Here is a 19,709-nt window from a genome sequence, read left to right as displayed (position 1 = left end):
CATATTAAATAAAAACAGAAAATGTCCCCAGAAGTTCCATAGGATTGGGGAAAGGTGGTGTGACTCCCCTTTGACACTTGGCTCCTAATAAATATGGTCTCTTCGATTTTGAGATATGGTCCATGACGTGTGTCACTTCTAGAACATGCAAGCTTTGATTTATGTGAATTTTAGAATGTGTATCTTCTATAATCCGACCTGATACAAGCTCAAGGATCCTAAATAGACCCTGTAAGCTAAAAGATGCAACGAATGGTAATGAGTAAGAATATTCTGTTGTAACTGTTTTGTTTGTTATTACTGAAATATGATATCATGGTTATGTCACTATGAATAACTCTGACTCTATATTGCAATGTTCTATGTTTGATATATTATGTTGTGGAATCTTTTAATAAAAAGAGTTTTTAAAAAAAGTGTTTTAAGTAATTATGGGGGCTTGTTCATTTTTGTTCCCCCCCCCACTACTCCCCATGTTTGCTATCTGCTTGTGATTGGTCAATCTAATGCAGGAGAAGAAGTTCACACCCCCAGAGACAATTCTATGGTAACACCTAGTTGAACTAGAACATAAATTATAAACTAAACTTTAAAAAATATCTCCAGAAAGGATTTGAGAAATTAAAAGACATTTCATTTAACTTTGCAGCCACTCTTCCATTATGTGGCCAGTTTAATGAGCAATAGCTAGTGAAAGGTGGTCTTTAAACGGGTTCTCAGGCCCCAACAAACTTTACAGATGAGTGAATGTGTTCAAACTTCAAAAATGAGTAATCCAACTCTGGCCACTCCTGTGGTCAGTGATGGGATTGGAAGTCATGATATCTCCCATTCTGCGGTCACCTGCTGAGGCCTGTGACTGGCTGCAGGGGTCAGATGACATTAATGGGATAACATTGGAATTTAGTCTGATCAACCAATCACCGGCCTCAGTGATTAGGGGACCAACTAACATCATTGTACTGGCACAGACAGCTGGAGCGGCCTACACTGGATCAACAAAGTTGAAAGCAAATTAATATGCCGAATTTAGTTATTTAAAAACTATTTTGTAACCTTTTTGGTTGGGGCTGGACCCTCTAAAGGATAGGTTCACACATAGTTTAGGCAAATATCTTTTGATGGCTGCATAGTCTTTGTTTTCTATACCTTAATATTGAAACGCTCAATTGACTTTGATTGTGAATACAGTTGAGATTTAGATATTTGTGAAAAAAGGTCATATTTATCTACTGATGGCATACAGACACATCATGCATAGATTTCAAGAACATTTCCTTGACAGATATGCTGAGAGTGGAACCCCAACCTAGCATTTAGATGTCTCATGATAAGGCCACGTTCATCCATTCAGTATTTGGTTATTTTACGTCAGTATTTGTAAGCCAAAACCAGGAGTGGGACAATCGGAGAAGTATAATAGAAGCACGTCTCCACTTCTGTATTTATCACCCCTGGTTTTGGCTTACAAATACTGAGGTAAAATACTGATCAAACACTGAATGTGTGAATGTGACCTTAGTGTGTGTGTGATCTGTTAATAATGTGCAGGATTGTCTGTGCAACCTTAGTATATAGTGGGTTCGGAAAGTATTAAGACCCCTTTAATTTTTTTTACTCTTTGTTTCATTGAAGCTATTTGTTAAATTCAAAAAAGTTCATTTTTTTCCCCATTAATGTACACTCTGCACCCCATCTTGACTGAAAAAAAACAGAAATGTAGGAATTTTTGCACATTTATTGAAAAAGAAAAACTGAAATATCACATGGTCATAAGTATTCAGACCCTTTGCTCAGACACTGATATTTAAAGTCACATGCTGTCCATTTCCTTTTGCTCCTCCTTGAGATGGTTCTACTCCTTTATTGGAGTCCAGCTGTGTTTAAGTAAACTGATAGGACTTGATTTGTAAAGGCACACACATGTCTATATAAGACCTCACAGCTCACAGTGCATGTCAGACCAAATGAGAATTATGAGGTCAAAGGAACTGGGCAAGGAGCTCAGACATATCTGGCCAAGGTTACAAAAGAATTTTTGCAGTACTTAAGGTTCCTAAGAGCACAGTGGCCGCAGTAATCCTTAAATGGAAGATCTTCCTACACCTGGCCATTCAGCCAAACTGAGCAATTGTGGGAGAAGATCCTTGGTGAGAGAGGTAAAGAAGAACGCCAAGATCACTGTGGTTGAGCTCTGCAGATGGGAGAAGGGAGAAAGTTCCACAAAGTCAACTATCACTGCAGCCCTCCACCAGTCGGACCTTTTTTGGCTGAGTGGCCCAATAGAAGCCTCTCCTCAGTGCCAGACATATGAAAGCCCACATAGAGTTTGCTAAAAAACACATGAAGGATTCCCAGACTGTGAGAAATAAGATTATTTGGTCTGATGAGACAAAGCTTGTTGGTAATAATTCTAAGCGGTATGTGTGGAGAAAACTAGGCACTGCTCATCACCTGCCCAATACAATCCCAACAGTGAAATGTGGTGGCAGCATTATGCTATGGTGCAGGAAAGATGTATATCTTTGTACCGTATACTGCATTTTTTTCTGTGCTGTATTGTGCATAAATATGTGACTCTTCAGATTTTGTATTAGTCTATGCCTGATGAAGAGACCCGAGTAGTCTCGAAAGCTTGCAATGTGTTACCATCTTTTCAGTTAGCCATTAAAAGGTATCAACCACTGAGGACTCTCCATTCTGAATATTTTTCTATGCTGTGGTGGTGTTTTTGAGCTGCAGGGACACGACGACTGGTTGCAATTAAAGGAAACATGAATGCGGCCAAGTACAGAGATATATCCTGGATGAAAACCTCTTCCAGAGTGCTCTGGACCTCAGAATTGGCCGAAGGTTCACCTTCCAACAAGACAATGACCCTAAGCACACAGCTAAAATAACAAAGGAGTGGCTTCAGAACAACTCCTCTGTGACCATTTTTAGATCCTATAAATGATTGTGAAGTATGAAGCCCCAAAAAAATCACAAATAGCAATGTACAAAAATTTGTAAAAAAAAAATGAACAATTTTATTAAATACCAAGACATAGAGACACAAGTATATATTAAAAATTCAGTAATGATGGATAAATGGTGATGACACAAAGGACACAGTTAGCTGCACCTAGCTACTCCATGGTGCAAACCTGTGGCACCACACTCAGAAATATATAGGCAAAGCCTGTGTCTGATAATCTGATAGTGTACCAGGCGAAGAGTCCTCAGGAGATCATTTGCATATTCCCAGTGCCTTCTGGGATAAGTGAAGAGTCTCCGCAAGCTCAACGATCACTGGGTTTTGGCTGTTGCAGCTGAAAAGAGGAAATCGGAAAACCAGGGGAAGAGTCCTGAGGAGAGCATTTGCATATTCCCAGTGCCTTCTGGGATAAGTGAAGAGTCTCCGCAAGCTCAACGATCACTGGGTTTTGGCTGTTGCAGCTGAAAAGAGGAAATCGGAAAACCAGGGGAAGAGTCCTGAGGAGATCATTTGCATATTCCCAGTGCCTTCTGGGATAAGTGAAGAGTTTCCGCAAGCTCAACGATCACTGGGTTTTGGCTGTTGCAGCTGAAAAGAGGAAATCGGAAAACCGAATTTTAGCTCATTTTTCATCGTTTTTAAGAAATCTCAACATGGAAGAGGCCAGGAGCCATTTGGTGAGCTGCATTTCTTGCTACATGTTCACAGACTTGCGAGTGGAAAAGCCAAACTTCACATGCCACAAATGCAAGCTTGTGTCCCTGTTGGAGGACAAATTGCAAACTCTCGAAGCGAGGTTAGCTACATTGATGATCATTAAGGAAGGTGAAGAGTTCTTAGACAAAGCAGAATTATCTCTTCATGTTGCAGAAAGAGAAGAAATTCGAAGTGCACCTGAAGAAACAGAGGAATGGAAACATGTGACCCAGAGAAGCAGGAGGATCAGGAGGCAGTCAGCACCCATACTGCTATGGAACCAGTACCAGGCTCTCACGCAGGAAAACGATGAAGAAATACATCAGAATAAGACTTTGCCCACAAATAGCAACCTTGTACGCCATCAGAGTCCTCCTGGATGGAGAAAGAAAAATGTGAAGAAGAAACGGAGAGTGGTGGTCATGGGGGATTCCCTGTTGAAAGGAACAGTGGCCGCTATCTGCAGACCGGATATAACTTCAAGAGAAATGTGTTGTCTTCCAGGTGCAAAAATTAAAGATGTGTCTGACAGGATATCAGGACTCTTCAGGCCTACAGATGACTACCCATTCCTGCTACTACACGTGGGGACAAACGACACCGCAAGAAACGAACTGGAAACCATCTGCAGAGACTTTGAAAACTTAGGCAAGAAAGTGAAAGAACTGGGAGCGCAGGTGGTCTTCTCTTCCATCCTCCCAGTGGATGGCCATGGAACAAGGAGGTGGAATAAGATTCTGCAGGTGAACAACTGGCTACGTTGATGGTGCCGTCAGCAACGATTTGGATTTCTGGATCACGGAAGAATTACCTATACGATGGACTATTTGCTAGAGATGGGGTGCACCTTACGAAGACTGGAAAACATGTATTTGGAAGTCGCCTTGCTACATTTGTAAGGAGAGCTTTAAACTAGAACAACGTGGGAAGGGAAGCAAAAGACCAGAAAAAGCCATACACCTGACAAATGCTATTGAGAACTCTGCTATTAGAAGTGGAAAGGAAGAACAAAGACAAAAGAATCTAAATTAATAAAAAATATTGGAGAAAGAGACAAACTAAAATGTTTCTATACTAATGCACAAAGCATGGGCAACAAACAAGGAGAATTGGAACTACTAACACAGGAAAAGAAATATGATGTCATTGGAATCACTGAATCTTGGTGGGACGGTACACATGATTGGAATACTAGACTAGAAGGATACAACTTATTTGCAAGAAACAGACTTGATAAACGAGGAGGAGGTGTCGCATTGTATGTTAGAAACGCGTATATCTGCACAGAGATTGAAGCTTCTGAGACTGGGAGTTCTGTGGAAACTGTTTGGGTAAGAATACAAGGACAGAACAATGGAAAGGACACCATTGTAGGCATTTACTACAGGCCGCCTGTGCAAGCTGAAGATATGGATGAACTCTTTATGCATCAAATTCTCCAAAAAATATGACACAGTTGTCATGGGAGATTTCAACTATCCAGACATTTGTTGGGAATCTCTCTCAGGCAAAACTAACAGGTCAAGGAAATTCTTATCCTCTCTTGCTGACAACTTTATCTTCCAAAAGGTAGGGGAGAAAACAAGGGGAACTGCTACCTTGGATCTAATCCTTATAAACAGGGAGGAAATGGTTGAGGAGGTAAAAGTGGCTGGGACCCTAGGAGGTAGCGACCATGCTATTTTAGAATTTTGGATAACTAGAGGAGGAAGACCTGTGAAGACTCACGTCAAGGTTAGATTTCAGAAAGGCAGATTTTAAGGGATTCAGAAAGAGAATTGGAAGGATCCAATGGCTGGATATCCTGAAAGACAAAAATGTCCAGGAAGGATGGGAAATCTTGAAAAATGAAATTCTCAAAGCACAATTGTTAACAATTCCGAAAATAGGGAAGAATAGGAAGCATTTAAGGAAACCAGGATGGATGAACACAGAACTTAAGCACATGCTAAAAAGGAAGAAAGAAATGTTTATAAAATGGAAAGAGGGAGGCATATCTAAAGAAGAATATAATGCTGTCTGCAGAACCTGCAGGGAACAAATCAGATTATCTAAAGCTGACAATGAATTGAGGCTTGCAAGAGATGTCAAAAGCAATCATAAAGGATTTTGGCGATATGTCAAAAGTAAAAGAAAAGTCAAAGATGCTATAGGATTTTTACAGGATGAAAATGATGAAATGGTAAGACAGGATGTTGAGAAGGCCGAACTTTTAAATTCCAATTTTGCATCTGTTTTCTCTCAGAAAGGAAATGTAACCTCAGCTGTTCTTCACTGTCCTATTAAGGGAATAGAAGAATCCAGGATATTTATAAACAGAAAAATAGTGAGGAAACACTTAGCTAACCTAAATGAATTCAAGTCTCCAGGTCCAGATGAATTACACCCCAGAGTACTGAAGGAGATAGCAGAAGAAATTTTTGAACCCCTCTCCATAATCTTTGAAAATTCTTGGAGAACAGGAGAAGTCCCAGAAGACTGGAGAAGAGCAAATGTTGTTCCTATCTTCAAAAAGGGGAAGAAGGTGGACCCAGGCAACTATAGGCCGGTGAGCCTGACTTCTATACCAGGAAAGATCTTTGAACAAATTATTAAACAACATGTATGTCAGTACCTAGATAAGAATGAAGTGATTTAACAGAGTCCGCATGGGTTTGTAACTAATAAGTCATGTCAGACTAACTTAATTTTCTTCTATGATGGAATCACTGATTGGGTGGATCAAGGAAATGCTGTAGATATAGTATATCTTGACTTCAGCAAAGCATTTGACAAAGTATCTCATACAATCCTTATTGAAAAAATGACTAAGTATGGAATGGACAAGGCAACTGTTAGGTGGATTCATAACTGGCTTAGTGATCGGACCCAAAGAGTGGTCGTAAATGGCTGCACATCCAGTTGGAAGAATGTCTCAAGTGGGGTACCACAGGGCTCTGTCCTGGGCCCTGTATTATTCAACATCTTTATCAACGATTTAGATGAAGGAATTGAGGGTAAACTGATTAAATTTGCTGATGACACAAAGCTAGGTGGGATAGCTAATACTAGAGAAGAGAGAGAGAGGATTCAAAAAGATATAAATAAACTGGAGCAGTGGGCAGCAACTAACAGAATGGTTTTTAACAGGGAAAAATGCAAAGTACTACATCTGGGCAATAAAAATGAAAAAAATCATATACAGAATGGGAGGAAAAGGGCTAAGCAACAGCACATGTGAAAAAGACTTGATCACAGACTGAATATGAGTCAACAGTGTGATGCAGCAGCAAAAAAGGCAAATGCAATTCTAGGATGTATTAACAGAAGCATACAGTCTAGATCACGTGAAGTCATTATTGCCCTCTACTCCTCTTTGGTCAGACCTCATCTGGAATATTGTGTCCAGTTTTGGGCACCACATTTTAAAAAAGACATCAACAAACTGGAGCAAGTTCAGAAAAGAGCGACCAGAATGGTGACCGGTCTGCAAACCCTGTCTTACGAGGAAAGGTTGCAGGATTTGGGAATGTTTAGTTTGCAAAAGAGAAGACTGAGAGGAGACTTAATAGCCGTCTACAAATATCTAAAGGGCTGTCACATTGTAGAAGGATCATCGTTATTCTCATTTTCACAAGGAAAGACTAGAAGCAATGGGATGAAACTGAATGGGAGGAGACACAGATTAGATATTAGAAAAAACTTTGACAGTTAGAGTGATCAATGAGTGGAACAGGCTGCCAAGAGAATTTGTGAGTTCTCCTTCACTGGAAGTCTTCAAACAGAGGCTGGACAGACATCTGACTGGGATGATTTAGCGAATCCTGCTTTGAGCAGGGGGTTGGACCAGATGGCCCAGGAGGTCCCTTCCAACTCTATGATTCTATGTACCAAAGTCAGTCTCAGAGACCATAAAATGTGTGTCCCCAGAGGCTCATTAAGAGCAGCAGACTAATGAAGAGAAATACCAATGCATTCAGTTCAAGCAAAGAGCTGCTCACGGGCAGAAAAAGTATATAGAATAACAATAATAGTAAAATGCCTAAGTGGCTGAGAAAGTGCTACATATAGTGCTTAACCATATGGGTCATGGATGAGGTATGTACTGAGTCCGGAGCCCCCATGCACGTTTTGCGCAATTGGCTTCTTCGGAGGGCTTGTGTGTTGCTGTCTATATTCCGACTATAATTAGTCCATCCACACCAGGTTGTATTTACCAGCGCTCTATGGAGCGAATGGGGGGTGGGTCCCAGGGCGCACCACGTCACGTGCGGCGAATCCTGGTATCGGGGCAGGTCCAGGAAAAATTTCCTGTGGTGTCAAAGACCCGCACCGAGCCGATTGGATGCCTTCCGGAACATGGGCGGAGCCTGGAACCAACGCGCATGCCCGCGCCGGCCATATTAGATGCTGGAAAAAGTCTGGGCAAGACACCATGGATGGGCCATATAGGGTATTATCAAAGAATTAGCACCCACCTACTCTGACACAATCAAAGCATAGTATATGCCAAGACATTTAAAGAGAAAAGTCAATTAATTAGGCGTTTTTTTGGAACATGGAAAAATGTTGCGGCTGTACTAGCTCAAAAGGGTGCATCTGCTCAATACTGAGCAAAGGGTCTGATTACTTATGACCATGTGATATTTCAGTTTTTTTTAACAAATTTGCAAACATTTCTACATTTCTGTTTATTTTTCAGTCAAGATGGGGTGCAGAGAGTACATTAATGAGACACAAAGAACTTTTTTGAATTTACCAAATGGCTGCAATGAAACAAAGCGTGAAAAATTTAACGGGATCTGAATACTTTCTACACCCACTGTATAATGAGCTCTGAAACTGAGGATCCGGACATAATATTAAAGTGGTGGCGAATAAGTTCACATCCGCGTAATTGATTATTTATCAATGATTTATTTGCCTTGTGTAAGGATACAGGTTCACGCATCAGGTTTGATAATTTCCTGTTCTCAGTCTAAATCACTTGCCCTTTTTTCCCTACTAGAGCCGGAGACAGCTCCTATCGGGCATGCTTTTCCTTCCATTCATCATTTAGCGAGGTATGTTGATAAATATTCTCTTTTTAGCATTTTCCTTAAACAATTAGTACATTCAGTTTTACCCATGCCCTTGTCTTGACAGGCTCTGTTCCTCGATTTGCGTCCCCCTCCCCGCTAACCAATGTCTCTTACTATGAAGGCATATAAGTCTAGTAATGCTTCAGTATGGTAGCCAGAGGCGGGGGATATATCAATGCTGTTACGCAGTTTGTACAACAAGGTGGCAACACTTAAATAACAATGATGAACAATTAGCCACTTTAAAGGGAACCTGTCACCATGAAAACAGTCTAATCTGCAGGCGCCTTGTTGTAGAGCAGGGGGAGCTGAGCAGATTGAGATATAGTTTTGTAAGAAAAAAAAGAGCATAACTTGTGTTTTAATAGTTTAAACACTTGCTCTTTTTAGAGTTTTCAGTCCAGTGGGTGGTTCTATCAGTGTCTGACAGGTATCTCTATATGTACACTTATACATAGGAAGCTGTCAGTCACTAATAGGACCGCCCACTGGACCCAAAATCCCTGAAAGTGCAGAAGCTTTAATGATTAATGTACAGGTGTACTGAATATTTTCCCACAAAACTATATATCAATCTGCTCCGCTCCTCCTGCTCTATAACATACTGTCTGCAGAAGGAAACTGAATTTTCACGGTGACAGGTTCCCTTTAAGTGTATTTTCAGCCAAAGTACCGAAGATGTGCCAATATATATTTTTTATGTGCTCCACTCCTGACTCCTTGGTGGTCAATAGCAATTGTCACATCTAAGGAACTCGCTTTGTCTATATGTTGGTGCACAAGTTGCTTAAAGGGGATATGCTAAAAGCCTGCCATCACTTTGTGACTGCAGACTTGTGAATCCTTACATTGCACCCACTGCAAGGATTCTCCGGTGCTGGGAATGGTGGGCACATGACCACAAGTGTGATTTGCATACATGTGGTTAGCTGTCGGCTCCCAATGCAAGTGTATTGACCGAGGTGGATACAGTCTAGTTGGAATGTAGCCGGAAGGATGCAAATAAAATACTTGCAGTCACATGACTGCCCGCTCCTGGCACCAGAGAATCCTCACAGCGCACAGTGTGGGCTATTTGAAGATTTACAAGTCTGCAGTCACACAAAGTGTCGGCAAGTATAACAAGTCTTTAATGCTTTGAAATAGTAACAATCACATTTTCCCATAGATATGTCTGTCTGCATATCTATTTAAAATGTAAAAAAAATAAAAACATCCCGCCAGAATAAAAAATATTCCAAATAAAACTTTACATAAGCAAAAAGCGTCTTCATGGAAGAAGAGGACTGTAATTTTAACGCCATCTATTGGATGTAGTAATCCTAAAAGCAAACCCTCTTAGAAAATGTTGTTAAAAGAATAGTAGGATCAGCCTCAATCCCAGCAACCCATTGCATAAAGAAGAATAAAGTTAACCTATTTTGTTTTCCTCATCCTCGCCCTCTCTGCTCCATCAATAGAAAAAGTATAACAAATAATTTAAAAAAATTGCATGTACTCTAAATTAGTACCACTAAAAACTACAGCTCCTCTAACAAAAATCACAACCCTCACAGCCCTCATATAACTACTTCAACTGAGAAGGGAAAAGATTGTGTCTATGAATGCAGCAACACAACTTTTCCCCCATAATTCAATATACCTTATATACTCGTTTATAAATCGACCCGAGTATAAGTATAAGTACATTTCAAAAATAAAAAAAGATACCAATAAAAGTAAAATTAATTGAGACACCAGTAGGTTAAATGTTTTTGAATCGGGAGCCCTATATAATGCTCCATACAGTTCATGATGGGCCCCATAAGATGCTCCATACAACATACGCCACATATAATGCTGCACAAAGGTTAATAATGGCCCCATAAGATGTTCCATAGATTATGCCCCATAGATTATGCCCCATAAGATGCTCCATAGATTATGCCCCCATATGCTGCCCCCATAAGATGCTCCATAGATTATGCCCCATATGCTGCCCCATGAGATGCTCCATAGATTATGCCCCATATGCTGCCCCCATAAGATGCTCCATAGATTATGCCCCATATGCTGCCCCCATAAGATGCTCCATAGATTATGCCCCATATGCTGCCCCATAAGATGCTCCATAGATTATGCCCCCATATGCTGCCCTCATAAGATGCTGCATAGATTATGCCCCATATGCTGCCCCATAAGATGCTCCATAGATTATGCCCCCATATGCTGCCCCATAAGATGCTCCATAGATTAAGCCCCATATGCTGCCCCCATAAGATGCTATATAGATTATGCCCCCATAAGATGCTCCATAGATTATGCCCCATATGCTGCCCCATAAGATGCTCCATAGATTATGCCCCCATAAGATGCTCCATAGAATAAGCCCCCATATGCTGCCCCCATAAGATGCTATATAGATTATGCCCCCATAAGATGCTCCATAGATCATGCCCCCATATGCTGCCCCCATAAGATGCTTCATAGATTATGCTGCTGCTGCAAATTAAAAAAAAAATAACATACTCACCTCTTGTTCCTAGGGGCCAGTTGTCGGGTCCTGAGCAGGCGGCGACATCGGCACGCTATGGGCGCCAGGTGCCGGTGTCGCCGCTGGATCGGGACCCGGCACCTGAGATATTCACCTGTCCCCGGTCCATTGCTGCTCACCGCTGTCTGCCGCGTCATCTGTCAGGACGTTCAGGCAGCAGAGGGCGCGGTGCGCACTAACTACGTCACCACACCCTGTGCAGTGCTCCCTGAACGTCACTGACAGAGGAATATTGGATATACTTACCCCCTCCTGTCATGGTCTCTGCAGCCCCGCTTCTCCCACGGTCTCCCTTCCTTCCTTCAGCGGTCATGTGGTACCGCTCATTAAAGGCATGAATATGCGCATATTCATGTCTTTAATGAGCGGTACCACGTGGCTGCTGAAAGAAGAAAGGGAGACCGTGGGAGAAGTGGGGGGGGCTGCAGAGACACGCCGGGGGGTCAGTATGATCTGACACCCCCGCTCCCCCTCCCCCGCCGACTTTCTGGCGTATATGGCTTGCGTATAAGCCAAGAGGGGGACTTTCAGCCCCAAAAAATGGGCTGAAAATCTTGGCTTATACACGAGTATATACGGTATGTATAATAAATATTTGGTACAGTTACATTCGTACTGAATCATAGAATATATATATTATACACCGTATATTAATAGATTATCAATAAATTATATGAATGCCAAAATGATGCCATTGGATAATACGTTTTGCCCACAACAAACAGTCACCCTTGTGCAACACATTGTTTGCTTGTTTTTGCAAAAAGCATGCTATTTCTGCTAAGTGGACCATTATTTCCTTCTAGGCGCCTAATATAAAAATATTGTATTCAACAACCTGATTTTCTTTTTTTCTGTTTAGATTAAAGACTTTTTGCATCACATAAAACCTGTGAATGTGTATCCGAGTGTGATTCCAGTTGGGAGAACATTAGCATATGTTGAGGAAATGTGAGTAAAAAAAATATTTAGTTTGTTGTTTTTTTTGTAAGATGTCTGAATTTCAAAGGCAAACAGAACGACAGAGGCACTGCTATCTTACAGAGGACATCATGATTTGATGCCAAACTGTCTAACAGCCTCCTGAGAAGCGAATGTTGGAGGGGAAACGCTTAGGCCTCTTTCACACTTCCGTTTTTTACAATCAATCAAAATCCGCCAGGTTTTGAAAAAAACGGATCCGCATTTTTTTTTTTGCGGATCCGTTTTTTTCCCCATTGACTTTCATTATTGGCGGATCTTGACGGATTGCCGTCCGTTGCATCCGTTTTTGTGCGGATCCGCCATAATGTTGCTGTCCGTCAACATCCTCAAAGATTTCCAAACGGAGCTTGCAACGTTTTTTTGGCCGGCGGATCCTCCAGACACTGATTTAACCCGAAATTCTGTCTGGGTGCTGGACAAAAAAAAAAAAAATTCTCTCTCGGTTCCTTTAAATTTCCTCATTTTGCGGATCCGTCAAAAAACGGATCCTGTGGCATCCGTTCACATCAGTTAAGAACGGATCCGCTTCTCCGCCTTTTTGGCGGATTTTAACTGACACAAAAAACTGAAGTGTGAAAGAGGCCTTAGAGGCACAGCATGCAAGTCAGATGAGTACAGCAATGCACAGATGGACACATGCGCATTGAAAGAATTTTGGCTTATAGGTAACCTACCTATAGAACCTTTCTTCTGTCCCATTCTAGCCTGGATCATAGCCCTATGGTTTTATCCACAGATCGGGGTAATTTAGCTTTACGTCTCTAGATGTGGATTTACAGTTCTTCATGTTGATTTAAGATTGATCCTGTATTTTAGGTCACTAATGGCCATAGAGGAATAGTTCTCAGTGAGCGGTAGTGCCATTTTCACTTATCCTAGGGTGCCAACCTCCGTGGCGAGGCAGGGATCTACCAAGGGATTTATAGGGACAGATGGGTCTCTTTAGTAATTCTTTGGTGGGATGCAAATCCATTTCTGTGGTAAAAGGTCATTATTGGAACGTTACCAATTTTATATATGTAATGTATATGTGTATGCAATTCTGTTACCTATGGGGAGGGTATTTTTAATTGTTACTAATAAAGGATACATTTTAACCCCTTCATGATATATATCGTGCCATCAAGTGCTTCTAAAAGGCTGTTAACCTGTTAAATGCCGCTATCAGGCTGTGTGCCCACGATGCGATTTTTAAGCGTTTTTGCCGCGATTTTCGGCGCGAAAACGTTTAAAAGTCTTGTACATGACGCACCCCATACATTCCTATGGCATTCCGCACATTCTGTGCTAATGCTGCGCTTTATTCCGCGGCGGAATCGCATCGCGGAAAAAATCGCAGCATGATCATTCTTTTGGGCGGAATCGCAAAGAATTGCCGCGATTCCGCACCCATAGGAATGCATGAGAATCGCTTACTTCCCGCATGTGGCTATGCCCACCATGCGGGAAGTTAAGCGTCTCATGTGTGGTTGATACCCACGGTGTGGAGGAGAGGAGACTGTCCTCCAGGCCCTGGGTACCATACCCCTGTAAAAAAAAAAGAATAAAAAATCGGGGTATATTTACCTTCCGACGTCCCCCGCTGCATTCCCGGCCTCAGCGTTCCCAGTAATGCCTTGCGGCAAGGTCCTGTGATGACGTGGTCTCGCGAGATCGCTATAGTAACGCAAGACCAACGTTATCACAGGTCTCGCAAGGCATCGCTGGGAACGCTGAGGCCCGGGATGGCAGCGCGTGACGCCGGAAGGTAAATATACCCCGATTTTTTTTTATTTTTTATCATTTTTAACATTTTATCTTTTACTATTGATGCCGCATAGGCGGCCTCAATAGTAAAAAGCTGCTCACACTTGTCAAACACTATGTTTGACGAGTGTGACCAACCTGTCAATCACTTTCCAAGCGATGCTTCAAATCGCCTGGAAAGTGCTTGAGAAAATCGCGGTGAAATCGCGCGGAAAAAAACGCACGATTTCTGGGAAGGAGTCCGGTTTTCATTGTGCGTTTTAAAACGCTACGTGGGCCCATAGCCTTAATCTCTGACAGAGGCTTTTAATATGCACCAGCAGAGAGCGCGTCGTTCCACGCTCCCATCGGCACGCCAGTGACATAGATCATGATGTTCTCTGTGTATAGCACAAGCAATCAGACAATTGCAGCTTCAAGTCTCCTAAAGGGACTAGTAAATGCAGTAAAAAAGTTTTTTTTTTATATATATATATATATTTTAAAAAAAATGTAAGTATAAATCACCTCCCTTTTGCCCCAATAAAACATACACATATTTGACTTCAGAATTAAAGTTTTTTTTTTACTGCCGCAAGATTGGGATAAAATGTAATAAGAGGTGTTCAAAAATAAGTTGTCACAACTCGCTCAGCATTATATCTCGAAAAATGGCAACAAAGCAGTTTTCTTACAAATTTCAAATTTACTTTTTTTTTTTTTTTTTCAAACACTTAAATAAAAAAAAAACAAAAAACAAAACAATACATGTTTGATATCTGCTTACTCATCGTGACCTGGGTATTCATATTGCCAGATTAATTTTACCATGTTGAGAACATGGTAAATTGCAAAAAAAAATGCAATTCCACAACTATTTCCAGTACACTCTATGGTAGAATGAATGATGTCAAAATTACAACTCGTTCCATATAAGACAAGCCCTCATATGGCTATATTGACAAAAAATAAAATGTTACCGCTCTTGGTAGAAGGGGAGGAGAAGCCAGAAAATAGCCATGTCATGAAGGGCTAAGGGTGTTTTTGGATGACAATTTTTGATTATTGAAATCAATACTGTGAGCCATGTATTAGCCTGTCAGCTTTGTGCTGAGGCTACGTTCACACATTCAGTATTTTACCTCAGTATATGTAAGCCAAAATCAGGAGTGGAACAAGCAGAGGAAAAGTATAATAGAAACATGTCACCACTTCTGTATTTATCACCCACTCCTGGTTTTGGCTTACACATACTGAGGTAAAAAACTCACCAAATACTGAATGTGTGCACATGGCCTAATAGAAACACGTCACCACTTCTGTATTTATCACCCACTCCTGGCTTTGGGTTACAAATACTGAGGTAAAATACTGACCAAATACTGAGTGTGTGACTGTAGCCTGAGGCCTAGTCTCTGCTCATGGCAGGGCCAAATATGCTAACAGACGATCTAACTAGCAATCTTGGAGTTCATTGTTTTCCCTCCATAACTATCTGTACAACATAATTGCCTCGGAACGGAGTGGATTGAAATATAGTTTTGTGAGAAAAGAGCCTCTGTTTTCATAATTTCATCTGTTTTCATCATTTATTCCACTGCTCTTTCTTGATTTTTCAGTCCAGTGGGCGGTCCTATCAGGGACTGACAACCTTCTTTGTATATGTGTGAATACAGAGACAGCTGTCAGTCACTGATAGGACCGCCCACTGAAAAATCAAGAAAGAGCAGTGGAATAAATGATGAAAACACAGGTTACACTGAATCTTGTCTTGCAAGACTACATATCGATCTACACTGTTCCCCCTACTAAAAACATGGTGCCTGTAGATTGCACCACTTCATGGTGACAGGTCCGACAGGATGTACTTGTACATCCATTTGTGATAACTCCTTCTTAAATAGGACATATCAGTAAATCTAATGTCAGAAAGGGCTTAATGAACCAAAACACAATTGCAGGGAACAGTAGTCGGTAATTCTCCCTCAACTTTGTGCAAATCATTATTTGCAGCTCCAGAAAACACGTGGATGTGAAGTGAGCAAAGCCAAATTAACCCCTTGAATTCCGTTTTGCAGAAAGCTGACCATATTTTTTTTTGTAAAAAAATATGACAAAGTTCATGTCTTTTTACAAATGTAAAACTCGTACTTTTTTTATGCATTTTCAATCCCCCAATGCGAAAAAGTAGTCCAATAAAATGTCTTCAAAAGTGAGTAAAGTCCTAAAAAACACAAAGCATTGGCTGTAGCGCATTTACAGGGGCTTTCTGATTTCGGAAAACCCGTCCTCTGGCTGTAGTTTGTTCTTTACTCCTTTTCCCTGACTCCAATGTTGAATCTCCGCCGCTGCTTTCAGCGTCTTGTTTTCTGTAGACAATACGAACCGCTGAGCTCAGTGATTGGCAGCAGCGCTGACTACGTGATGTCAGCAGTGCAAACAATAACAGACAGCAGGAGCAAGCCGGGAGCAGGGTTTTTTTTTCAAAATCGGAAACCCTTAGAATCTATACCCTACAGTCAATATTCAGCTAGGAAAATGCATAAAAAAGGACGTGTGTGACATCACCCTAATGCACCATTTACCCCACCTGCAAAACCAGTAATAATGTTCCTTTTGTTGAATCTTTGAAAGTGACTCTAAATCTGCTGCAAAAAAAGAAATCTAATAACGGCCGTTGTTGTAAAATCAATTTTACTTTTAAATTCTCTAAAAAAAAATAAAAAATGTGCTGACCATTATATGTCTGCATGTTGTAACGCTTTTGTGCATTCACCTTGTGTCATGTGTCCTACAGCTTGAAGCCATTTTGTAGATCTTATTCAGAAAGCACAGAAGTCAAGTACAAGCCATTGGGTAGCCTGAAAAGATCGAGAAACTTAAATATGAATGCGACAGGTGAGACTGTTCATAGTAATGCATGTTTCTCGTTCGCCTTATTGGGGGACACAGAGACCATGGGTGTATGCTGCTGCCACTAGGAGGCTGACACTATGCACAAAAAAGGTTAGCTCCTCCTCCGCAGTGTACACCCCACCGACCGGCAGGGAATTCCCCAGTTTAGCTTAGTGTCAGTAGGAGGTGGACACGGGTCTTTCATTAGACCCATATCTACCTCGTCGTGCGTCGTTCCTTTACAGGTTCTACGGAGGGATACAGAGTGAAAAGTCACATCTGTACTCCCACATGGAGTCTGCGAGTACGGCGTGTACTGCCACCCCGTATCCTTGCAGTTCTCCACGGCAGGACCAGCCAGACGGACGCCGACACCAAGACGTGCCAGTGACTCCAGGGGTCCTTGTCGCCAGTCTCCCTCCCACTCGCCTACCAGAGCCTGTCGGTTGGATGAGACGCAGGAGTTCTTCAGTCCCAGGTAACGGAGCGGGGATGGGTGAGTATGGATTTTTTATTTTTATTTACCTGGCTGCCCATTCCCGACGGACAGGGGGTGTGCCTCTTCAATGGCACAGGGAGCGGGCGCTGCGGTCGCTCGCAGTCGCCCTACGCCCATAGGCACACCATGCTCCATATTGCTGGCCCCTGCGTTCCCCCCTTCCCTCCCCCCTTTCTGGGGACAGGGAGTACAGGGCCTCTTCCTCTCCTTCCCTTGGACGCGGCTTCCGGCGGCGGCGGCGTCCTTTTTCCGACCTCCGCGCCGACCCCCTGCTGACAGGCGGCTGCCGCAACTAATTTAGGCCCCGGCTTTAGTTCGGGCCTACCGCAGCGTCGCGGCCACGCCCCCCGCCCCTTTCTTCTAAGCGGGCTTCTCTCCCGCTCTTCCCAGGCCCTCCCACCGCCTGTCCTTCACCTGCCCAGCCTGCTATTGGCCAGAGGGCAGAGAGTTTTAACCCTGTGGTGTGCTCCGCCCTCCCTCCTCTCCTGGACGCGCGCTCTTTCTCAGGCAGGCGCCATTTTCCCAGCCTGTCAGCCGGACACCAGCTCGTCACCGGATATCACCATCTGCCAGCTGTTTTTTCGCTCAGGTGGTCTGTCGGCCGGATTTCGCTCTGACCCGCATCCACTGACAGGTCGCAGAGCATCGCTTCTAGGGACACCGTACCGTGAGTAGCTCTGCACTGCAGACTGACCCTTCTCCGCCCTCTGTCCCCCAACCTTCCGGCACTACCTCAGCTTTTCACTATGTCTAACTTCAGCCTGACGCCGTCCAGGGGCCATCTACTGCCCCAGGTGAGGGTGAACCCCCCCCCACGCCTGGCTGGGCCTCCTCTCTATCTCAATCAGTGGCAGACCTCACCAAGGTCTCAGTCCCTGGTGACCGTTCTGGATACGTTGCCCCTGGACTCTTCGGCAGGGCCAAGCAGGTCCCAAGTTATTCCATCTGAGTCAGCCAGCGTTAGTCGCAAAAGACCCAGCCGGAATCCTCTCCTCGCCCCATCTCACCGCATAGCCCTTCTCAGCAGCCTCCCACTCGGGCCTCCTCTCCCGAGTCAGGTGAAGCGCTTTCGGACAGGTCATCTGAGGGGATTTTAGAGCTGGATTCAGACCAGGATGCAAACATGAAGTTCACAGTGCAGAACCTCATTGCAGCGATCCATCATACCTTCGATATTGCTGACTCCCCTGCGAAATCCTCAGATCAGGAGGTTTCGTTCAGATGGGCAGAAACTCCCTCCAGGGTATTTCCTTTCCATTCCGAGTTTGGAAAGATTTTTACCAGGGAAAGAGAGGATCCGACCAGACGCTTTCAAAGAGGAAAGCGTCTCGGCGTACTCTATCCATTCGCTAAGGAGCTCACGGACAACTGGTCTGCTTCTCCCTCGGTGGATCCGCCCGTGTCCAGGCTTTCCAATAATACGGTTCTCCCGCTTTCAGGTGTGGCGTCCCTAAAGGATTCTAATGACAGGATTATAGAATCCCTGGCGAAGTCTGCCTTCGAAGCGGCTTCAGCGGCGGTATGTCCAAGCTTGGCTTCTTCCTGGGCAGCAAAGGCCATAGCCACGTGGGCAGACTACCTTCGTCAGGGCATCTTGGATAAAGCGCAACCGGAGCGTTTGGCCGATCTCGCCAATCAGATCTTCCATGCGGGGGTCTATCTTCTTTCCGCTTCCTTGGATGCCGCATCCTGTGCAGTTCAGGCGTCAAGCAACGTAGTTGCAATTCGACGTACAATTTGGCTAAAGGCCTGGCAAGCGGACTTGTCTTCTAAAAAGTCCCTCACTAACCTGCCTTTTCAGGGGGTGCGCCTCTTTGGGTCCCAATCGGACCAGATTATTAAGGACGCCTCCGGAGGCACGAGTTCACTCCTCCCTCAGTCCAAGCCTCGCAGTCCTCCACTAAGGCGTCAGTTTCGACCCTTTCGGGCTTTCCGCCGTTTCAATACGGCAGACAACTCCAGCCAACAGAGACCGCAGGCTCGCCAGGATAAAAAGTTTCCTTCAGACCCACTCCTTCCTGGTGATCCCACTCTTCCCAGGGCAGACCGTCCAGATCTAGATCTGGACGGTCTACTTCAGCATGACTATCGTCGGGCACTCAAGGGGTCCTTCCAATTGGGAGATCAGCTTCCTTCAGGGACGTTTGGCTGGCCTCCGTAGAGGAAGCTTGGGTCAGGGAGGTCGTATCCTCAGGATACAAGATAGAGTTCGTCTCTCTTCCACGGGATCGTTTCTTCGACTCCCAGCCTCCAAAAGATCCAGCCTTGATCTCGGGGTTCTCTACGGCTATCGCCTCTCTCCTCAGTTCCGGAGTGATTGTGCCCTTTCCCGAATCGGAG

The 19,709-nt window shown here is 43.5% G+C and overlaps 1 protein-coding gene across 4 annotated transcripts in view; it reads left to right on the top strand.

The window, feature by feature from the left end:
• DCLRE1C (DNA cross-link repair 1C) overlaps window positions 1–19,709 on the top strand; it is an 87,820-nt gene that overhangs the window by 62,419 nt on the left and 5,692 nt on the right. For all 4 annotated transcript variants that reach the window (XM_073551290.1, XM_073551291.1, XM_073551292.1 and 1 more), the window contains 3 exons: window positions 8,661–8,715; window positions 12,129–12,217; window positions 16,773–16,873. In XM_073551290.1, the coding sequence (XP_073407391.1) occupies window positions 8,661–8,715; window positions 12,129–12,217; window positions 16,773–16,873 (245 nt within the window). The remainder of the gene's footprint in view (window positions 1–8,660; window positions 8,716–12,128; window positions 12,218–16,772; window positions 16,874–19,709) is intronic.

This window comes from Dendrobates tinctorius, unplaced genomic scaffold (assembly GCF_039654945.1).
Source record: "Dendrobates tinctorius isolate UK_male_01 unplaced genomic scaffold, ASM3965494v1 ptg000174l, whole genome shotgun sequence".
NCBI lineage: Eukaryota > Metazoa > Chordata > Amphibia > Anura > Dendrobatidae > Dendrobates > Dendrobates tinctorius.
This window is presented reverse-complemented; position numbering and strand designations above follow the sequence as displayed.